Source organism: Periophthalmus magnuspinnatus, chromosome 8 (assembly GCF_009829125.3).
Source record: "Periophthalmus magnuspinnatus isolate fPerMag1 chromosome 8, fPerMag1.2.pri, whole genome shotgun sequence".
NCBI lineage: Eukaryota > Metazoa > Chordata > Actinopteri > Gobiiformes > Gobiidae > Periophthalmus > Periophthalmus magnuspinnatus.
The window spans coordinates 15,530,036-15,552,727 of NC_047133.1; the positions used below are offsets into that span (position 1 = coordinate 15,530,036).

Consider the following 22,692-nt stretch of genomic DNA (forward strand, 5'->3'; position numbering starts at 1 on the left):
TGGATTAAAAGTCCTCGTATCGACGTCTATATGAGCTGACCCAACCTAAAGCCACGGCCAACGCAGACGGTGATCTGACCTTTGCAAACCCCAGGAGACGATGGCGCCCCTTGTGGAGCAACAACCAGTATGTTCCACTGTTCTACTCCATACAGACAAAGGGCAAATCATTTCCTCTCATAAATGAAGAGGTCAGATGGGAAAAGGGGGGGACACATTTGAACGTGACACCGTTTGGCTTTGGAAATGTCAGAGTAGGAACGCAGAGCAGAGTGTGATACGACTGTGGAGCAGGTACAGACCAAACATGAGGAAAAGACAAGGCAAACGCGAGAAAAAAATGAGGAAAACATGAGGAACACATGAGGAAAACACAAGAAAACCACAAGGCAAATACGAGGAAAACACAAGAAAAATGAGGAAAACAGGAGACAAACAGAAGACAAATGCGAGGAAAGCACAAGAAAAACACGAGGCACGTATGAGGCAAATACAAGAAAAACATGGGGAAAACATGTCCAGAAAACACAGTAAAAGAAAATTATATTCTGTAACTGGACAAAAGTATTAGAGTGAAGACATTTGGCAGCTCATCCTCAGATTACTACTAGACACTGCCTTATATCTAATCCACCAGTTATCTCACCAGAACTGAACAAACCAATTGTCCACACTCTTCCTACAGGGGGCACTATTTAGGTTCACATATTTATAGTGCTGTCCAAATGTCCAGTTGGTGGAAAAGCAGTGCACTCAAAATGCCCCACAATGCACCTTGAAAAGTAGTGTCCAGCGCTGGTCATTAGAGCAGTCAATATAAACCACAATGCACTTGGTGAGTCATAAAAACAGTAGTGGACAGAGACAGGTCTTTAACTGGACACAACACGACTGAATGAAGCAGATAGAAGCTCTGGTTTCACACACATTCTTATTATGAAGAAAACACTGAAATAAACAGAGTAAAGAGCTGCTAACAGAGTGATCATAAAGCGTTACAGTGTAAAGGTGTTAGCGTTAGCCGCTTTAGCTTGAGCTGAATAAAGCATTATGGTGTAAGGGTGCTAACGCAAGCCGCTTTAGCTCAAGCTGCAAATAGAGCGATCATAAAGCGTTATGGTGTAAAGATGCTAGCGTTAGCCTTTAACCATGTTTTAGTCGTTTCTTCCCATTAAGCCCTTGAAGTTGCATTTGGAGTGATTCATGTCTGAGTAATCTTTAATTGACTGTTTTCTTATTTACTCTTATTTACACTCAATGGGAGCTGACGTCACCTTAAACATCATCACAGCAAAGCACCGCTTGCTGTCGGCGCCCCTATGGATAGCTGCGGATCACACTAAAGCAGCACATTTTTTTCATTATATTTAAGATTTTGCTAAAAAAAATACATTTTTCCTCCAGTTTAGCCATTTTTTTTTTGTTTAAAATTATACTTCCTGGTTGTAAATGATGACATCACACTGTTACTGTAACCCTTCACCACAAAAATTACACAGTGCATCTTTAATATGGTATCAAAACATAAAGGGAGGTCTTTTTAATCATTTTCAGCAAACTACACATTCTCTCCTGTCAATCAAAGCTGAGCACACTCTTAAAACTGTCAAATTCAAACAAAGACTAAACAGAACCAAGAGACACGACGCAAACTCAAACATTCAACATGAGAAAAAAAACGGGTTTATTATAAAACTCATGTTAAACACCTCTATGTGGCCCTGACAGGAGCTGAGCTAAGCTAACACTACAGCCAATAGTCTGGGGGTATAGCTCAGTGGTAGAGCATTTGACTGCAGATCAAGAGGTCTCCGGTTCAAATCCGGATGCCCCCTAAGTTTTTAAAAACCTCAAACTGTTACCGTACCAAATTGACGACACGACGCTGCCGAAACCTACAAGCATCATCGACTAAGAAAATAAAACTAGAGAAGGAAGTGCGTACTTCACAGTGGGCGTGTACGTCAGTTTGGAGAGGGCAGATTTAAGAGACACATCCATCAAAATGTTCCATATCGACACTGATATCGATACTAGTATTGTATCAGTACATGCCTTGTTTTATCACTGTGTTTTGAGGAAGTGTGAGAAAATGTCTCTTACCTGTCGGACAAAGCTGTTGGACGTGGTGTCGGACGACGTGCTTCCGTCCGAGCGCTTGAATCGGCTCTTCCTCTTGGCGTATTTACCCTGACGACAAACAAACAAAGTTATACATCTGAGTCCATTCAGATTTCACAAGTTTCCAGATATAAGTTACTCAGAGAGTCTCTTTTGCTAATTGCTATTGCTATTTATGACAGCTAGCAGAAACACTGTGTCCTCCTGAGACATTAGTCCATCTCTGATCAGATCCAGATAATCGTACGACAGGAAGTCCCCCCGGCCGCACTTCCTGTCTATGGCCCACTGACTATAATCACGTTTGTTCCTGGTCATTTCTCATGTTTTGATGCAAACTGAGGCTCTGTAATCTGATTGGCCGAGCCCTGGTGACTGGTATATCCGGGCCGAGACCTGGGCACACATCAAATTACCCATCAGCCCACCGCCCGCGTCGCTATGGTTACGCAATGCCGCCTAATCACATTAGCTTGCAATCAGGAAAGACTCTGCTGTGTTTATGCTTGGTGGGAAAAAACAGGTTCTGCTTTTGATGGAGGCAGAAGAGGATCATGGGTAAAGGTGACAGACACTTTAAACATGTCAGAATCAGAATCAGAATCCATTTATTGCCATCGTTTGTGAACACAGTTCACAAACTAGGAACTTACTTCGGTGATAAAGTGAAACATAAAGCAACTAAATACAAATACAAATAAGGGCATGCACGAAGTTAAAAGATATGTTTAAAAAATCTAATAAAATACTTAAAAGGTAGAAAATATATACAACAGCAGCATCAGAACAACAGTGCAAACATGACTTATTAAAATGACCGGTGTTATAAAGTGTCCAATTTTGTGCAAATATTATAAAGTGTTCATGAGACAAACAGCAGAGGGGAAGAAACTGTTCTTATGATGAGAGGTTCTGGTCCTAATGGACCGTAGCCTCCTGCCAGAGGGAAGTGGCTCAAATAGTCCATGTGCCTCTATGGTTCTCATCTGTGACCCCTGCGGATGATTTTGTTATAATTTACACATTTTAATCATGATATTCATCTAAAAGAACTCCACTGACTTCCTCGTTAGAAAACTGCAGTGTCCAATGGGAGCTGACGTCGCCATGTGGATAGCTGCACATCACACTCAGCACATTTTTTTCATTTTATTTAAGATTTTGCTAAAAAAAAATAAAAAAATAAAAAAATAAATATGTATATATATATATATATAATTTAAAAAATTATTATTATATCTTTAAAATTGGACTTCCTGGTTGTAAATCATGACATCACACTGTTATCCTTCACCACAAAATTTACAAAGTGCATCTTTAATATCGTATCAAAACAGAAAATCTCAAACTACACATTATTACGTCTCTCCTGTCAATCAGAACTCAGCACACTTTTAAAAACTGTCAAATTCAAACAAAGACTTAATAGAACCCAGAGCCGAGAAACACAACACAAACTCAAACATTAAACATGAGTCAGAATAAGACGGGTTGTTTTAAACTCATGTTAAATACCGCTATGTCACCCTGACAACACTGGAGCTAATCTAAGTACACTGTCAATAACCTGGGGGTATAGCTCAGTGGTAGAGCATTTGACTGCAGATCAAGAGGTCTCCGGTTCAAATCCGGATGCCCCCTGCCAGTGTTTTTAAGCCTGTGTTGCATCAGCCGTTTGTAAACGCAGAGATTCTGTAGTCAGCTGTTTGATAAGAGCATTAAATACAGTGGGGCAAAAAAGTATTTATTCAACAACCAATTCTGCAAGTTCTCCCACTTTATAAAGATATAAGATAACTATGAGAGACAGAATGGGGTGAAATAACTCAGGAGATCACACTGTAAAATTTTTAATGAATTCATTGGTAAATTCCTCTGTAAAATAAGTATTTGGTCACCTACAAACTAGCAAGATTTTTGGCTCTCACAGACCCGTCACTTCTTCTTTAAGAGGCACCAGCCTGGGAAGACTGAATCTGCAATAGGTAAACAGCTTGGTGTGAAGAAATAAACTGCGGGAGCAATTATTAGAAAATGGAAGACATACAAGACCACTGACAATCTCCCTTGATCTGGGGCTCCAAGCAAGATCTCACCCCGTGGTGTCAAAATGATCACAAGAACGGTGAGCAAAAATCCCAGAACCACATGAGGGGAGCTAGTGACTGATCTGCAGAGAGCTGGGACCAAAGTAACAAAGGCTACCATCAGTAACACACTACACCACCAGGGACTCAAATCCTGCTGTGCCAGACGTGTCCCCCTGCTTAAGTGAGTACACGTCCAGGCCCGTCTGAAGTTTTCTAGAGAGCATCTGGAAGATCCAGAAGTGTCATATGGTCAGATGAAACCAAAATGGAACTTTTTGGTAAAAAACTCAACTTGTTGTGTTTGGAGGAGAAAGAATGCTGAGTTGCATCTAAAGAACACCATATCTACTGTGAAGCATGGGGGTGGAAACATCATGCTTTGGGGCTGTTTTGCTGCAAAGGGACCAGGACGATTGATCCGTGTAAAGGAAAGAATGAATGGGGCCATGCAAGCAAGGGCATTGAAGATGAAACATAGCTGGGTCTTTCAGCATGACAATGATCCCGAACACACCGCCTGGGCAATGAAGGAGTGGCATCGTAAAGAAGCATTTCAAGGTCCTGGAATGGTCTAGTCAGTCTCCAGATCTCAACCCCATAGAAACTCTTTGGAGGGAGTTGAAAGTCCGTGTTGCCCAGCGATAGCCCCAAAACATCACTGCTCTAGAGAAGATCTGCATGGAGGAATGGGCCAAACTACCAGCAACAGTGTGTGAAAACCTCGTAGAGACTTACAGAAAACATTTGACCTCTGTCATTGCCAACAAAGGGTATATAACAAAGTAGTGAGATGAACTTATTTTACTGACCAACTACTTATTTTCCACCATAATTTGCAAGTAAATTATTTAAAAATCAGACTATGTGATTTCAGGGTTTTTTTCTCATCATTTTAATCTCTTAGTTGAAGTGTACCTATGATGAAAATTACAGGTGTCTCTCATATGTTTTAAGTGAGAGAACGTACACAATTGGTGGCTGACTAAATCCCCACTGTATGTTTAAACTGAACACTTGTCCTGCAGTCAGAGCTGACCCACACGCTGCACGCACACCGCCAGACCAGGGGCTGGTCAAACGGAAACAGCTCAAACACAGATGTGTGTGAAACGATCAGGATTAACATTTGTGAAGCAATATAAGATAAAAACATGTCATATTTCAAATATTCAAGTCATTTACAAAGGCGAGTCTATATACCATATAGATGAGTCCATCCATCTATATGGTATACTGTATACTGTGTAGACTCCAGAGGAACCAAGGGACAATGAGCTCTGGCAATGTTTTTGGGGCAAAATGTGGGTAAAATTTTGATTATTTTTCCAATATAAAATACAGTACAGAGTACAGTTATTTGCAATTACTTTGAAACTCACATTAAACAGCTCTATGTGACCCTGGCAAGACCTGACCTAAGCTAACGCTGCTGTTGGTAGTCTGGGGGTATAGCTCAGTGGTAGAGCATTTGACTGCAGATCAAGAGGTCTCCGGTTCAAATCCGGATGCCCCCTGTTTTTAAGCAAACGTTTATCTGAGGCTGTGTTATATCAGCTGTTTGTGGGACAGTAACTGTGTAAACGCAGTGACACTGAAGTCAGCTGTAGAGCGTTTGACTGCAGAGTACAGTTGCTTTTCTAAATGAAAGTGAACATATGGAGGTACTTGATCTGTAGTAGTGGCTTTGAACTGCACAGAATCAGTGAACAAAAAATATAAAACACAGCTCTTACAGTGTGTGTGTGTGAGTGTTTGTGTGTCACACACACCGGAGCCAGAGTCAGGAGGAGCTTTAAACAAACACAACCCAATGAACCGCACCTGCCTCTGGATAAACACTGTCCAAACACAAACACAGATCACACACACAAGCACACAGGTCCTGTGAGACTCATCACCAACATGAAACTGAAAGTCACTTCTCTGCTCTTTTACAGTACATTTAAAACAGACTCAAAGCAGTTTAAATAATAAATGACACTGAAGCACCGATCCAGCACTTTCAGCTCAGATACCGATATCAATACTATGACTTTTGCCAATATTTCATAGTAATATTAGTACAGTGGTCCCTTGTTTATCATGGCAGTTATGTTCCTGCAATAAGTAAAATCTGCGAAGTAGTCAGCTTTATTTTCTAAAATTATTATATATGTTTTAAGTCAGAGGCGGTGCATCAAGCACTGAATGATCACTCTTGCACATGCGCAGTTCAAGATTTAATAACAACAAATTCACCTATGACCTTCCGGTGACCCACGTGAGGCTATATAGTCACGTGACTCCGGAAGCACAGTCCCTTAACATTCTTGCGAGGGCAAGAGGATTCCGAGGGACAGAGACCTCTTGCGGTCATCCGGCATTCATAGAACTGTAGTTACTTACACTTTTGTTCTATTTCGTCCCTTCTGACCGCCAGAGGCGGTGCTTCAAGCACTGGATGACTTGTAACAACATGGTCACGAGGAATCCACAAACCACGTCAAGCAAAACCTACCTCATAGCAAAGCATGATGCTCGCATAGCACTCCATCCAGAGGATGGGGGACCGCTACATTCACCCAGTAAAATCTGGCAAATGTGGAGGGTGAGGTCCAAGAGGCTGCAGCACAGATCACATTCAGGGGAACTCCATGCATAGCAGCCCAGGAGGTAGAAAGGCCTCTGGTGGAATGGCATCTCACACCTTCGGGCATCAGCCACTGCTGTAAGGCATAAGCATGTTTAATGGTCTCTACAACCCACCGAGACAGGCGCTGTGTAGAAAGAGCCCGACCCTTACGTGGACCGGTATAACACAAACAGATTTTCCGACCGTCGCATAAATGCTGTAACCTGTATGTAATCCTCCAATGAGCGAACAAGGCATAAAGGTTCTGTGATAGATTCCGTGCCAAACCTTGCCAACTGGAGCGGTTGGGCATTACCTGTAGAAGATAACACCTTAGGGAGGAAAAAGACATTAGGCCAGAGAGTTAAACCTGAGCCATCAGCATGCCACCTACAGCAGGACTCATTGACAGACAGAGCCTGCAGTTCACCCACACGCTTACCCGAAGCCATGGCAAGAAAAAATGCAGTCTTAAATGACTTAATGTCTGCTTGGGCAATAGGCTCAAATGGATGAGCCCGCAGAATCTCCAGGACCAACGAAAGGTCCCATGACGGAGCCACTGCCCGTGTAGGTGGGTGAAGCCCTCTGGCACCTTTCAAGAAACGGGAAACATTCTTATCACTGCCCATAGTGCCACCGTTCACGCCACTGTGCCAGCAAGATAATGCAGCCACATATACCTTTAATGTCGAAGGCGACAGACCACGATCCAAAAGTTCTTGTAAAAACTCCAAGATAGCAGAGACTGAACAGCGCGCCGCATCTAGCTTCCACCTATTTGCGTACAGCTGCCGCGTCGACGGTGCCCAGGCATTACAGATCGTATGTCCCATTCTCCCAGCATACTCTGAGAATGCGACACCGAGCCCTGCAGAGGCCTCACCCAGACCTGGAGGCGATCGGGGTGGGGATGCAGTATCCGTATCCGTCCCCCCAGCTGGGACAAGAGGTCCGTCCTGGCAGGAAGGCGCATTGGAGAGCTGCATCAGAGTCTGTGCAGAAGCGGGAACCATATCCTCGCTGGCCAGAATGGAGCCACCAGCAGTATCTTGTGTCCCTCCTGCAGAACTCTCAGGAATGTTTGATAAATCAGGGGGAAAGGAGGAAAGGTGTAGAGGAGAACATGAGGCCAGTTGTGAGCCAGTGCATCGTGACCCAACGGGCTGGTGTTGTCTCCCAGAGAGAACCAGAGAGGGCAATGGGTCGCTTCCCGCGAAGCGAATAGATCCACTTCAGCCCTGCTGAAGACCCTCCAGATGGTGCAGACCACCTCCGGGTGAAGCTTCCATTCCCCCAGCAAGAGAGTCTGGAGAGAGAGGAAATCTGCCACCTGATTCTGCGTCCCTGGAAGATAGGCTGCCCTCAGGCTGGCAAAATGGACGGACGCCCACATGAGAACCTGCCGTGTTCTCTGTGTGAGATTCACCGATCTGGTCCCTCCCATGTGATTTATATAGTAAACCACTGACTTGTTGTCTGAACGTACAAGCAGATGCCTTGATGACCAGATCTCTGGACGTGGAGACTGGCTCTGGGGACATGGAATGTCACTTCGCTGGGGGAGAAGGAGCCTGAGCTTGTGTTACCGGCTAGATATAGTTGGCCTCACCTTCACGCACGGCTTGGGTAAACGGCAGTCCAGAGTACCTGGCCTTCTTGGAGTCCCTGGGAGGGGTATCAGACAGTGCACCAACCGGAGACTCCATGTGGGACTACAATGCCCATGTGGGCAATGACAGTGACACTTTGAGGGGCATATTTATGGACAAAATTTCTAGGTGCAGTCAGGAGCCAGAGGGGGTCCAGTTTGGGAACCACAAAATGTCATCGCTGTTTGCAGATGATGTTGTCTTGGTGACTTCATTGAGCCAGGACCTGCAGCAGGAGCTGGGGAAGTTTGCAGCAAGTGTGAAGTGGCTGGAATGAGTATCAGCTCCTCCAAATCCAAGGCCATGATTCTCAACTGGAAAAAGGTGGCTTTCCCTCTTTGGGTGGGTGCGGAGTCTCTGCCTGAAGTGAAGGAGTTCAAAGTATCTCGGGGTCTTGTTCACAAGTGAGGGAAGGATGGAGCGCAAGATTGACAGGTGGATCGGTGCAGCATCTGCAGTGATGCAGGTGCTGTATTGGTCCGTTGGTAGAGAAAGAGCTGAGCCGATTTACTGGTCAATCTATGTTCCTACCCTCACCTATGGTCATGAGCTTTGGGTAATAACCAAAAGGACAAGACCGTGGATAAAAGCGGCCGGAAAGGGGTTTCCTTTGCAGGGTGGCTGGGCGCTCCGTTAGAGATAGGGTGAGGAGCTCGGTCACACGAGAGGAGCTCAGAGTAGAGCCGCTGCTCCTCCACGTCAGCTGAGGTGGCGTGGACATCTGTTCAGGATGCCTCCTGGACACTGGATGCCTGGGTCCCACCGTAGGAACTGGAGGAGGTGTCTGGGGGTGAGGGGAGTCTGGGAGTCCCTGCTCAGACTGCTGCCCTCACGACCCGGCCCCGGATAAGCGGAAGAAAATGGCTGGATAGATGGTAGTGGTGTTTGTAGTTTACTCAACAGCTGATAATACTGAAACTCATTTATGCCACTGGCAGAAAAACCCAAAAGCAGATTTAAACACAAAAACTATTAATTTAATATAAATATATAATATAAATATAATAATTAACAATATTATAAAAATCATGAGCTGCAAGAAATAAACTGAATGAAACACTTCGACTCTACACGTTTTTATAGTTCACAGCAGATATCAGCGCAGTGCAATGTTAACAGTAGTAGCATGCTAACGTGGCTAACGTTGCTAAGTGGAGCTGGTGATTCTCTGCTTGTTCATTGGAAGTGACAAATACATTTAGACTGAAACTAACTGAAAAACTAACACGATACATATATAGCAAACATATATAGCTCCAGCTTTTATATAATGAACAAAGTCGATATAGTGTCGATATAGTGATGATCATGACAGGCCTAGATACAGTTTTCCGATACCGATACTTGATATAAGTGTACTTGCCGATACCTATACCAGTCTGATTCTACATAGTGTGTAGAAGCAGACTAAAGAAACTGCATTTTATTATAGCACAAAAGAAAAAAACAACTGTACTAAAGGTCTCATCTAAAAGAATAAATAACATTTTGAGACTCAAGTGTGTGTTCTGTGCATTCTGTGTGTTACGTGTGTTCTGTGTGTGTTCTGTGTTATGTGTGTTATGTGTGAGTTCTGTTTTAAACTGTGTAAATTATAACATAATGATCTACAGGGGTCAGATATGAGAATTATAGAGACACAAGCTCAACAGGGCTGATTTAAGATTTGCATTTCTATAAATGAGGAATCTCTTCTATCTGTGTGACCTTTGACCTGTCTTTGTGTGTGACCTCTGACTTTCAGCTCACAGTATAAGAGCAGACAGTGAGTGAATGCATTTTAAACTGTGTTGTTGCTAGCCTGGAGCCTGCCCCTGTCCCTGTCAGGGACGGCGCAAAGTGCAGAAATACCACAGGAAGTGAAGATGGGCGACTTCCTGCTGGTAAACATCCGCTCAGATCAGGCGCGTGATGTCATGTGTAAAACAGCGGGTATTAAAATCATCAAAAAAATTTTTTTAATTGCAATGTTTCTGAAAAGTGCTGCAGTATTTTTAAATCTGCCCTGTTCAAACTGTTCAGATTTTTATCCATGTTCTAGTCGTTTCTTCTCATTGAGCCTCTGAAGTTTTATTTGGAGTGATTCATGTTTGAGTGATCTTTAATTGACTATTTTCAAGACGCCATTTTGTCGATCTACCCCTGTTTAACCTCCACCGGTGCATGCCCACTGTGACGTACATGCCCACTGTGACATACACTCAGTGGGAGCTGACGTCGCCGTAAACGTCATCACAACAAAGCGCCATGTGCTGTTGGCGCCCCCTATGGATAGCTGTACTTTTTTTTTCATTTGTACCAAAATAACTATGGGACGCTGCTGAATCCTACGAGTATCACCGATTAAGATTAAGATTCCCCTAAGTGTAAACTTTCAGTAGAGCCAAACGTTCTCCACATGTCTTCATTTGGATAGGTTGGGAGAGGTTTTACATTTGGATACATCAAAAGTCCCTCCATAAAACGCCTGGATTTATTAATGACAAAATGAGTGTAAAAATCTCATTTTTACAGATATTGTCCTCAAATTTGAAGTGTGAGCGGTCAACAATATTTTTTCAGTTGAGATAGTGTACTTTTGTTCCCAGCTACCTACTGCTGCTTTCTACACCTTAATCCTAACAAAAAAATGTAGGCGATGATGAGAGAAATTTTTTTATGTGAGTTCCAAAGTGTATAAATGCACTTTATACATGTAAGTTTGTCTGTAAGTAAGACAAACTTACAGTAATTCTGACACCTGTGGGTAAAACTATAGGGTGTTACCTTTACAAAGACCCTGAATTTGTGTATTTACTACTGAGGGTTCAATAATGGTTATCATTTTAATTTGGAGAGGTCAGAACAAAGGCAATTTCACCAAAATGGCCCAGAATGTTAAGGGGTTGAACATCTGTACAGTTTGAACAGGGCGGATTTAAGTTGCTTGGTTCAAATGTTTATCTTGTTAAAAATATTAAAATGTATAGCCTTGTTTATTACTAATAAGAAGAAAATAGACTGCCCTATCGAAATAAAGGCACATTTAGATAATCTATATTTCACTTTGCTACATCAGTTCTTTTTATTCTCACAAAACCTCCAGATTAAAATGACCAGCCCCTCACACTGTCATGACACCGAATGGTTTAAAAGCAGGACAAACGTGGCTCTAAACACACACAGCAGCTCTAAACACACACAGCGGCTCTAAACACACACAGCGGCCCCGTCGTATGAGAGCCAAACTCCACGTCTCCTGGTCTGTTTCAGTGTCACAGTTTTACTCTAAAGACCAAACCCTGAGGCATTACAGACAGGAGCCTAATCGTCACCAGACGCAGGGACTATGACAACACACAAACTACTTAATTCGCCAATGTTATGTGCATTTACAACAGTGTCTGCCACAGGTTCACAATAAGTATTTTTATATTTAAACTGTGAGAGGAGACAAAACTAAGAGACTTTCACTTTAAAGCTCCTGTATCACACAAAACTGACTGTTGTAGCTTTAATCCATGTTCTAATGCTGTTTCCTCCTCAAAAACAGACCTGGAGTTGTGTTTTGTTTCATTCACACATGTTTGAGTAACACTTTATTTTTTAGTCTGTCTACATCTCCAAAGCTCAGAATACTCTGTTCCACCTGATGATGTCATGAAGTGGTAACAGCTGCTTTTACCTTTAGTTCAGTAGAAATGGGCAATTTTAGGACTGAAATGATCCAAATCATTCTTGTTAAGTGTATGGAGTTTACAAACACACTGGAGCACTTCCTGTATTACCACATGATGACATCACAAGGTGGAACAGAGAGTTTGCAGTTTGAGAGAAGAACTCAGCCTAAATATGCAGAGTTTGTGTGTTAAACATGTGTGAATGAAACAAAACACAACTTCAGGTGTGTCTGTGATGAAGAAACAAGAATAGTTTAATATGAGCTGAATATTTAAAGTGCTAATTTAAGTCCAAACTATTTAAATGAGCTTTGTCTCCTTTAAGAACTTGTAACAGAGAACTAAGGACAACTAAGTGTAAATGAAACGGTGTTTTTCCTTTGAGGTCTGCAGCCTTTCTCGGAGGTCCATCTGTTCACTGCTAAAAACAGAAGAGGTGATGGAGCCGACGTGTGAGAGACACCAGAGTGAACCACGTCAGCCTCCAACATGACATATACAGACCACAGACCGAAGGAGCAACTGAGTGAGTGTGACGTCACCACAGCTTCAGCTCCAAATGAAGGTCATCGAGGCTAGAAGTTATGACAGTAGGTTTGTAGCGTTTGCAACAGGTCGTCAATAAAACCTTTTGCTAACGCTAGCCGGAGCGACCTCGGGGAAAGAAGGCGCCTGATTTGTGTGTTATTAATGTTCGTATCTTGATTTACAGATTGATTGATTTTTTCATGTAGAGCGGGTTAATACAAGCATTTAAGACTAAAATGACGAGTCTGACAGCAGTCCATGATCACTTCCTGTTCAGAACACAGCAGCTAGCAGGTTAGCTATGTCTATTTATATATACAGTCTACGGTGTGATCAAGTACTGTCATGTATTTGCTTGATTTTAGAAAAGTAACTGTAATCTGAATACCTCCAAATGAAAGAGTAACTGTACCAGATTACAGTTACTCTAAATGAGTACTCAGAATATGTTTAGTTACTTCCATCACTGCGTTAAAGGCTGTTCTGAGCCTGTCACTATAATCACTACATCCACTCATTGTTCAGTGTATAAACTGGAACAGTATATTTGGGGCTCAGTGTTAAACGTGTGGACTTTTTCTTTACAACAGTGAGGACATTTTTGCCATTTTTATTTAATACAATAAGCTGTGAGCTGCAGAGGACACATCACTTCTGTCTAACGATTAGTTCACTCTGCTGTTCATATGTTTCAGTGTTTTAAATTGGTTTACTTGGATTGTTCTGCTTTGTGTCTGCGGCATGAAACATTGTCTGTAGTGATAGATCAGGCTTCAGAATGTGAGATCGTGACAAGTCGAGGCTGGTGTTGTGCTAATTTTGAGTAATGTTGACGAGCTGGAGCCAGGCAAACAAGAGCACACTGCTGCCTATAGAAAGGCTCTACAAGCAGAGTCTGAAAACACTAGATCAAAAATCAAACTCCTATCATCACTGTAAAATATTGGGGAAATATAACTTTTTAAATTGGGAAAATGTAATTATTTATTCAGACATTGTTCTGGTCTATAAAACCCTTCATGGTCTTGCTCCACCCCCATTAAAAGAGTTCACACAGTTGAATTTAAACACAAACACTCGAGCATCAAGCAGAGGAGACTGTAAAATTCCATTTAGAAAAACTTCATTTGGACAGTCGGCCTTTTCAGTTTGCACCACTCATTCCTGGAATCTGGTCCCCACAGAAATAAGGAATATGAATTCTATCCATAGTTTTAGTAGATCTGTGAAGCGGTGGCTTCTGGACAATCAGACATGTGAACATAACTAATCTGTATGTGTTTTTGCATCACAGCAAGTGTCTCTGTCTTGTTGAGTGACTGTGAATTATGTTTATTGTTGTTCATGTATGTGCTGTGCTTTTAGCATGTTTTAATTTTACTAATATGTCTACAGCATTATTCACTGATCTTTAATGTGCTTTGTCATGTGTGATGGACTGAATGTTTTCTGTGCCTATGTCCTTTTTTTGTCTTGCCATCAACCTGCCAATGGGACTACGGATGAAAATTATCCTGCATGGCTAACTCTGGCACTTTTACATGCTGTACTAACACATGTTGATAGATGTGCACTGTCCCATATTTAATAAATAAACATAAACATAAACATAAACAATGTTTATGTTAAAATGAGAAAAGTGCATTTATAAAGACAGAAATAAAACATCTGCATTTAATCCCAAGATTACACCTCCACACACCACAACTAAACCAGGACTAAACCAGGACTTAACCAGGACTAAACCAGGACTAAACCAGGACTAAACCAGGACTAAACCATCAGTATCATCAGTATTTATCCAGGTTTGAGCCTGGTCCAAACGAGTGTATCCTGCCTCGCGCTGACCTCTTGTGCTTAAACACTAAGTCCCACACAGAGGCTTGTGTTTGTGAATCACAGGCTCATGAGTCTATTTCCAGTCTCTATAGAGACAAAGGCGGCTGCAGCTCCGGCGTAGGTGTGTTCTGACCCGATATAATCACAGCTATGACCACACGTCCTACAGATTCAGAAAACGCTCAAATTTTCCTCTGCAGAAGTGAAAACACCAAATATAAAAAACACCATGGGAGGGCTGCAGTTAATCCTAAAATGACTACTAGCTCCTGACCAGAGCTCCACGGCTAATCACACTGTAATCTGTCATGTTAACAACCTGTTTTTGACACTATTCTAAACACTTTTGCTTTTATTTAGCTTTTTTATTTTATTTTTCAAATACAAACAAAAAGAACAGGATGTTCGGATCCAATATCCTTATTGGCCATCGGCTTATATCGATATCGGTTTATATTGGTCCAGAAAGTCTCAAAATGTTTGAACTTTTATTTATACAATGTTGTTCTGGCACTGCCTCACATATAAGTAACAGCTCCATCACACATCAGTTTAGTTTTATTTTAGATTATTTTTAAGTAAATACACTTTTTTCTTTTTTCTTCTTTTCTGTCTCTGGTATTGGTTGATATCGAGTATTGGCAGATGCTTAAGGCTGTAGTATCAGAATTGGTATTGATGCTGAAAAAGCTGTAACTGTGCCTTCCTAAAAATTAGCACCTTATGTAAATATAAAGTTAAACTAAAATAAATATATAAATAAATAGCATACGGTTCCATTTCAAAGCTCAAAAACAAAAAACAAAAAAAGCCTCTTCTTTCAGTCTGGCTCAGAGTTCACTAAAAGCTTCAGGTCATTTTTCTAGTATTAGATTTGGTTTGGTAAAAAAAAACAAAAAACCAACACATTCGTGATTAAACCATTTACCTAAAAGCAGCACTTTACTGATCCTGTGCTCAGTCTTATTACCGTCTATAAATACAACACATAATAAAATTAATATAAGGGAAGACATTTAGTCTCAAATCTCCCCATTTTAACTGCTAAATGTGCTAAATATAACAGTTGGTGGCATCTTCCATCTTGTAACTGTCTGTCCCAGCTGTAAAACAGACTCTTACATCACTTTATAGCGTGTAGTTACTGTAATCAGCATTTGGACTTGATAATAAACCTGCACGTTTCAATTAAGATGTTTATTATACAATTATAATCTGTTAACTAAACAAGAACATGTGATAATGTGATTTTCTGGGGATTTTAAACAAAGCCCAGACTGGACTGAACCCTGTGGACTGAACCCTCCGGACTAAACTCTCCTGAACACTCTGGACTGAACCGTCTGGACTGAACCCTCTGGTATGAACCCTCCACACTGAACGCTCCGGACTGAACCCTCCTGAACCCTCCTGAACCCTCCAGATTGAACCCTCCTGAATCCTCTGAACTGAAACCTCTGAACTGAATCCTTGGAACTGAACCCTCTGGAATGAACCCTCTGGAATAAACCCACTGGACTGAACCCTCTGGTCTGAACCCTCCAGACTAAACCCTCCTGAACCCTCCGGACTGAACCCTCCTGAATCCTCTGGACTGAAGCCTCTGAACTGAATCCTTGGAACTGAACCCTCTGGAATGAACCCTCTGGAATAAACCCGCTGGACTGAACCCTGTGGACTGAACCCTCCGGACTAAACCCTCCTGAACCCTCTGGACTGTCTGGCCTCGCCAGGCCTTTCTTTGTGGAGTTTTTCATGTTTCTCCCCGTGTCTGTATGGGTTTCCTCCAGGTACTCCGGTTTCCCCCATCAACCAAAACATGAACGCCCTTCGAGACAACTGTTGTTGTGATTTTGGGCATTACAAAAATAAATGAATTGAATTAAATGAATTGAATTGACTGAACCATCTGGACTGAACCCTCTGGTATGAACCCTCCACACTGAACGCTCCGGACTGAACGCTCCTGAATCCTCTGGACTGAATCCTTGGAACTGAACCCTCTGGAATGAACCCTTTGGAATAAACCCACTGGACTGAACCCTGTGGACTGAACCCTCCGGACTAAACCCTCCTGAACCCTCTGGACTGAACCGTCTGGACTGAACCCTCTGGTATGAACCCTCCACACTGAACGCTCCGGACTGAACCCTCCTGAATCCTCTGGACTGAAACCTCTGAACTGAATCCTTGGAACTGAACCCTCTGGAATGAATCCTCTGGAATAAACCCGCTGGACTGAACCCTCTGGTCTGAACCCTCTGGTCTGAACCCTCTGGTCTGAACCCTCCAGACTAAACCCTCCTGAACCCTCCGGACTGAACCCTCCTGAATCCTCTGGACTGAAGCCTCTGAACTGAATCCTTGGAACTGAACCCTCTGGACTGAACCCTCTGGAATAAACCCACTGGACTTAACCCTCTGGTCTGAACCCTCCGGACTAAACCCTCCGAACTAAACCCTCCTAAACCCTCCGGACTGAACCCTCCGGACTGAACCCTCCGGACTGAACCCTCCGGACTGAACCCTCCTAAACCCTCCGGACTAAACCCCCTGGACTAAACTCTCCGGTCTGAACCCTCCGGACTAAACCCTCCTGAACCCTTTGGACTGAACCCTCTGGAATAAACCCGCTGTACTGAACGCTCTGGTCTGAACCCTCCAGACTAAACCCTCCGGACTAAACCCCCCGGAATAAACTCTCCGGACTAAACCCTCCTGACTGAACCCTCCGGACTGAACCCTCCTGAATCCTCTGGACTGAAACCTCTGAACTGAATCCTTGGAACTGAACCCTCTGGAATGAACCCTCTGGAATAAACCCGCTGGACTGAACCCTCTGGTCTGAACCCTCCAGACTAAACCCTCCTGAACCCTCTGGACTGAACCCTCTGGTCTGAACCCTCCAGACTAAACCCTCCTGAACCCTCTGGACTGAACCCTCTAGACTGAACCCTCTGGACTGAACCCTCTGGACTTAACCCTCTGGTCTGAGAAAGCGTCGTTTACGTACAAATATAAAAAGGTTTCTGTGAAAAAAGCGAGTGTTTTGGTGCGTTCTCGTTCATCTTACCTGCGCGTGCGGATGCTGCTCAAACATGTCCATCTGAATCTCCTGGGTTGAAGTGGAAGGCGTCCGTGACATACTACTTTTTTGTACCATTGATTAAACTTTTCACAGATTCTCCGCTGTTTCCGGATTGTAAATGTGTTTTTTTAATCTTCCTCCAGGCGGGTCATGTTCGTTTTTCTCGTTGTCATGTTCGTTTTTGTTGTTTTTCTCCGGTGGAGCTGTGTCTGAGCCGCTGATGGAGAGAACACTGAACACACAGAGGCGCACGAGCGCACAGCTGTCAATGCGTCATGTGACACTGCAGCGATTCCGGTGTAGCTTTTCAAAATAAAGGTGCTAACTTGTGTCGTAGTGTTCCTTTGGTTTAAACTTTAAATGCAGACAGATATGTATTGTATTTCGAGTCAATACAAGATAAGTAAAGGTCGCATAAACAGGTTTATGTCCATTTAATTAAATAAACCCAAATAAAAATTATAACTTGGTTTGTGGACGTAAAAATCCTGGATGTAAATTGAAACTTGCAGGTTTAAACTGTATTATTTTCATTTATTAACAAATTAATTTATAAATAATAAAATAATCTAAATTGATGCTTATGTCTCTGTTTTACTGTTATTAAACATCTCATCTGGAGCCTAACCCTAATTTTGAAATATATTACCATTTATCTTTGCTCTTCATTATATTAAAGTGTAAACTACAGTGATGGAAGAATAATTGTATTTATTTACAGAATACTGAATACCCAAATTAAAATGTAAAATGTAATACTTTCAGAGTACGCTGGTCTGAATACTTTGAACATTTTTTCACACAGTTGCATTATATTATACTGCAAAAACATGACATATAATAACAAAGCATTTCGCTTTTTTTTTTTCTTTTTTTTTTTTAAACTCAATTCTGAATAGCACCAAATGAAAGAGTAAGTGTACCAGATTAGAGTTAATCTACGTGAGTATTCAGATTGTGTATTTTCAGTATATGTGTTCACTTACTTCCCAACACTGGGGATTAGTTTGTCTTGGGTGTAATTTATGGAAAAACAGGATGATTTCTACTTTCTTTTTCTGACTTTTATTTTGAAATGCAGATTCTCCTCTGTTCCGGTCTTTCTTTATCTCTTTTTTGTAACTTGCCCAGTTTCCTTCACGCTCCGCAGACTCCAGCTGGAGCCCACGCCCCGCGCGTGCACAGCCCACCTCTTCCACCTCCACCTCCTCCACCTCCTCCTCCACCTCGTCCTCAACCTCATCCACCTCCTCCATCTCCTCCTCCATCTCCATCTCCTCCTCCATCTCCTCCTCCACTCGCGCACTGACAACAGGTGGGGGGAAGGGCGGGAGGGGGTGAGTCTGGGGGAGTGAGTCTGTAAAAAGGGGGTTGGGAGGTGACTGCAATTAGGCTGAAGACTATTTACAGTGTGGGCCAAAGTATTTACCGGTGTCAAGGGACTGGACTTCACTCAAGACATAAAGCTGTTGCCGTGGTGATGTCAGTGAGCAGAATAATACAAAATATATAAATACAGCAACAGGTTCAAAGCTTTATTTCAAACATTTGGTTAAAGGGCCCATTTTACCTTAAAGGGCACATATGACTCTATCCTCTCATCTGTTCTAATGTTGTTTCTTCATCACAAACAGACCTGGAGTTGTGTTTTGTTTCATTCACACATGTTTAACACACAAACTCTGCATATTTAGGCTGAGTTCTTCTCTCAAACTGAAAACACTATGTTCCACCTTGTGATGTCATCATGTGGTAATACAGGAAGTGCTCCACTGTGTTTCTAAACTCCACACACCTTCACTAGAATCATTTGGATTATTTCAACCCTGGAATTGTCCATCTCTACTGAACTAAAGGTAAAATGAGCTGTTAACTTGGAAACTACCACTTCATGACATCACAATGTGGAACAGAGCATTTTGAGCTTGGGAGATGTAAACAGACTAATAATAAAGTGTAACTCAAACATGTGTGAATGAAACAAAACACAACTCCAGGTCTGTTTTTGAAGAGGGAACATCATTAGAACATGGATTAAAGCTACAACAGGCAGTTTAGTGGGATACAGGACCTTTAAACAGCCTAATGTTCCGCAGTATGGCATTGAAATTATATTGTATTCATTCTTCTTCACATGTGTTAGTGCAAATGTAAATGTGAGTGAGTCTAGATCAGTTTTATCCATCGCCCCATAGGCAGGTCAAAGGCAGAGCACAGGACACACAACAACAGAACATCTGAATATTAAATACTTTTATTGTGTTTGCGTTGGATAATCCCTCATGAAACTGCATTGGTTCACTCTAAAGTCACAAACACAAAGCCACAGTGAAGCCTCAGCCTCTGGAGCCAGATCTGAAAAGAGCCATATCAGGTTGAACTGGCTCTTTGAAAGAATCACTCCGTGTTACTGCGTCACCACCTTCAGAACATTCAGACATGGGCTGGATAACGCAGATGTTTATGTAGAATGACATTATATTTGAGGTTTGCTCCAAGAATGAGCTTCAGGAGCTTAACAATAGTTTAAGATGAAACTCTGAGCTCTGTGTGAACACTCAAAGATGTTACAAAATGTTACAAAATATTAGCTGGGTAAAGCCTCAGTTGGGTAACGCGTTGGCTGGGTAACGGTTCACATAGACCCACATTATAAAGTCAGTGTTGACATTGGTGAGATTTAGTTGTGATTGTTTTCAGGGTTTGGGATTTTTTTTTAAATTATCCAAAGAGTTAAAGCCGTTTCATTCATGTTGGTTTAAATCTGTCACTAAAAACACTAAAGCCAGAGTCAAAAAACACTGGAGCCTGAGTAAAAAAAAAAACTGGAGCCAGAGTCAAAAAACGCTAAAGCCAGAGTCGAAAAACATTAAAGCCAGAATCGAAAAACACTAGAACCAGGGTCAAAAAACACTAGAGCCAGAATAATAAAATCACTCCATTAGTTTCTTGTGAGCAGGGCAGCCTCTCCGCAGATATGACCTCTACCTGCATGAGAAATTTTACTAACAATTCAACATCCAGTAATATTGTCCAGATCTTGATTCAGGATTTTAATAAATGTAAGTGGCGAATTTCTGTGATAAATCCAGAAATCACTGGTTCAAACTGAGAGTCTTGAAAGTGTCCAGACCTCCTGCAGGATCAGTCAGCCATTTTGATCCAAACTGTGGGTGTTTAGGCTCCAGATCATGTCATTATGTCCTCTGGGGTTCTGTACAGCTCATTACTGTTGGTAATACCATGTCTTTAATAACCTGAGCATTCTGCCTGTGTGTTCTTAGGCAAGACACTTCAACTACCTTTATTAGTTAGTACGACTGTAATCAGGAATGAACATACATCAAACTGAACAGAGACTTTAAAGTGTCTTAAATAGAACCAAACAGAACCTACCGAACATGCAGAACCTATAGCACCTACAGAACCTACAGAGCATATCAGTTGAAACAGTATATTTAGTAGAAGCCATTAATTTCCTGTAATAAAATTTGTGACACAGAGTTTTGCTGATGAATCTCACACGTCTCTTTCTCTCTGAATGTTGTGATGTTTGTGATCGCAGGAGGCAGCTCGAGTGTAAATCCAAACTGACTCACTGAACCAGAGCAGTTATTTAAAACGTGAATGTGGGCAATGTTTTGGACCTGATTTCACCCTTTGCTTTAGATAATTATCTAGTTATCATTATGTTTCAGATGACATCACCACATTCTACAGGCCAATCACATTTAACACAGATAAAATAAATACAGTTCAGATGTAATAACTGTGTGTTATTGTTGCTGTTGTTGCTGCTGTTGTTGTTGCTGCTGTTGTCGTTGTTGTTTCTGTTGTTATTGTTGCTGTTGTTGTTGCTGTTGTTGTTAATGTTATTGCTGTTGTTTTGCTGTTGCCATCGTTGCTGTTGTTGCTGCTGTTTTTGTTTGTGTTGTTATTGTTGTTGCTGTTGTTGTTGTTGTTGCTGTTGTTGTTGTTATTGCTGCTGTTGTTATTGTTGTTGGTGGTGTTGTTGTTCTTGCTGTTGTTGTTGCTGTGTGACATCACATTCTAGAGTCTGAAAAGTTCCAGTTGGGAGTTTCCTTGTTGATTAAACAGCATTTTTTGTTGAAATCTCCAAAAGGTAAATTCATGAATGTTGAACCTGGTCATTTCTATCAGAATCTGGACCCAAGAACTCACTGTTAGAAAAAGAATCTGCATTTTAACTGTATTCCTTTTATCTGCTCCATCTGTTTCATTATTATTGACATAGAATGTGATGACTCCTTTGAAAGAGAAGCTGTTTATTGGTAACTCTGAGCCATTTTTGAGCTTTAAAACAAATAACAAATGTATAAGAGAACTTATTATAAGGGAAGCTACCAGCTTCTGTTTTTGTTTGGAACAATGCATTTACAAACATTATCTGGAACTCTTTGCTCATTCTGTCATAGCACTGAAGAAACGGTCAATCATGTATTTTGGGACTACTTGTACACTCAAATCTTTTGGAAGGACATACTTTTGTTTATGAATGGAAAGCTTAATACAAACCTACAACTTGCAAAACATATACTTTTTAGTGTCTTCGAAAAAGATATTGTAGTGTCTTGAGTCTTAAACCTATTCCAATATCATATCCATTCTTGTGAATTTTCGAGCCAGAAATCCAAACTTGTTGTATTTCAGTCCCTTTTATCCTCCTTTACAAATTCTATTACACAAACCCAAAAGCCTTGAAAACAAAAGCTCTGTGTGCAGAATTCATAATATAAAATGTAATTATTTGTTTATTTTATTTTATTTTTTTGTATGCATTTGTTTAATACATAATGCCCCTGAAAGTGAATGTTAAAGCTTAAGCCTTGTGCAATGTTCATGTTACATCACTGCTTATTTCAATTAAAAAAACAAACAAAAAAAAAAAAAAAAAAAAAACAATAGCAAAAGACGAAGTTTAAATCTATCAACTGGACAACTATCAACTTAAACTAAAAAAAAACCTATAAAAAACAAAAAACAACAAAAAACAAAACAAAAACAACAACATTTAAAGTAAAGTGATTTACTCACCAGTGAAGAGGCTGCGTCCAGCAGGGGGCAGATGTGCTTCTGATTAAGG

The 22,692-nt window shown here is 41.6% G+C and overlaps 1 protein-coding gene and 3 non-coding genes across 4 annotated transcripts in view; 3 read left to right on the top strand and 1 right to left on the bottom strand.

The window, feature by feature from the left end:
• Nucleotides 1-17,770, bottom strand: part of cacnb1 (calcium channel, voltage-dependent, beta 1 subunit) — a 57,066-nt gene extending 39,296 nt beyond the window's left edge. The window contains exons 1-2 of the mRNA XM_033971463.2: nt 17,574-17,770; nt 2,104-2,190 (exon numbers count right to left, since the gene is read on the bottom strand). Of these exons, the coding sequence (XP_033827354.1) occupies nt 2,104-2,190; nt 17,574-17,663 (177 nt within the window). The 5' untranslated portion in view covers nt 17,664-17,770. The remainder of the gene's footprint in view (nt 1-2,103; nt 2,191-17,573) is intronic.
• On the top strand, nt 1,764-1,835 carry trnac-gca (transfer RNA cysteine (anticodon GCA)). The gene has a single exon. It is a non-coding gene; the product is annotated as a tRNA-Cys (tRNA).
• On the top strand, nt 3,691-3,762 carry trnac-gca (transfer RNA cysteine (anticodon GCA)). The gene has a single exon. It is a non-coding gene; the product is annotated as a tRNA-Cys (tRNA).
• trnac-gca (transfer RNA cysteine (anticodon GCA)) lies at nt 5,654-5,725 on the top strand. Its single transcript has one exon. It is a non-coding gene; the product is annotated as a tRNA-Cys (tRNA).
• Nucleotides 17,771-22,692: the final 4,922 nt, after the last annotated feature.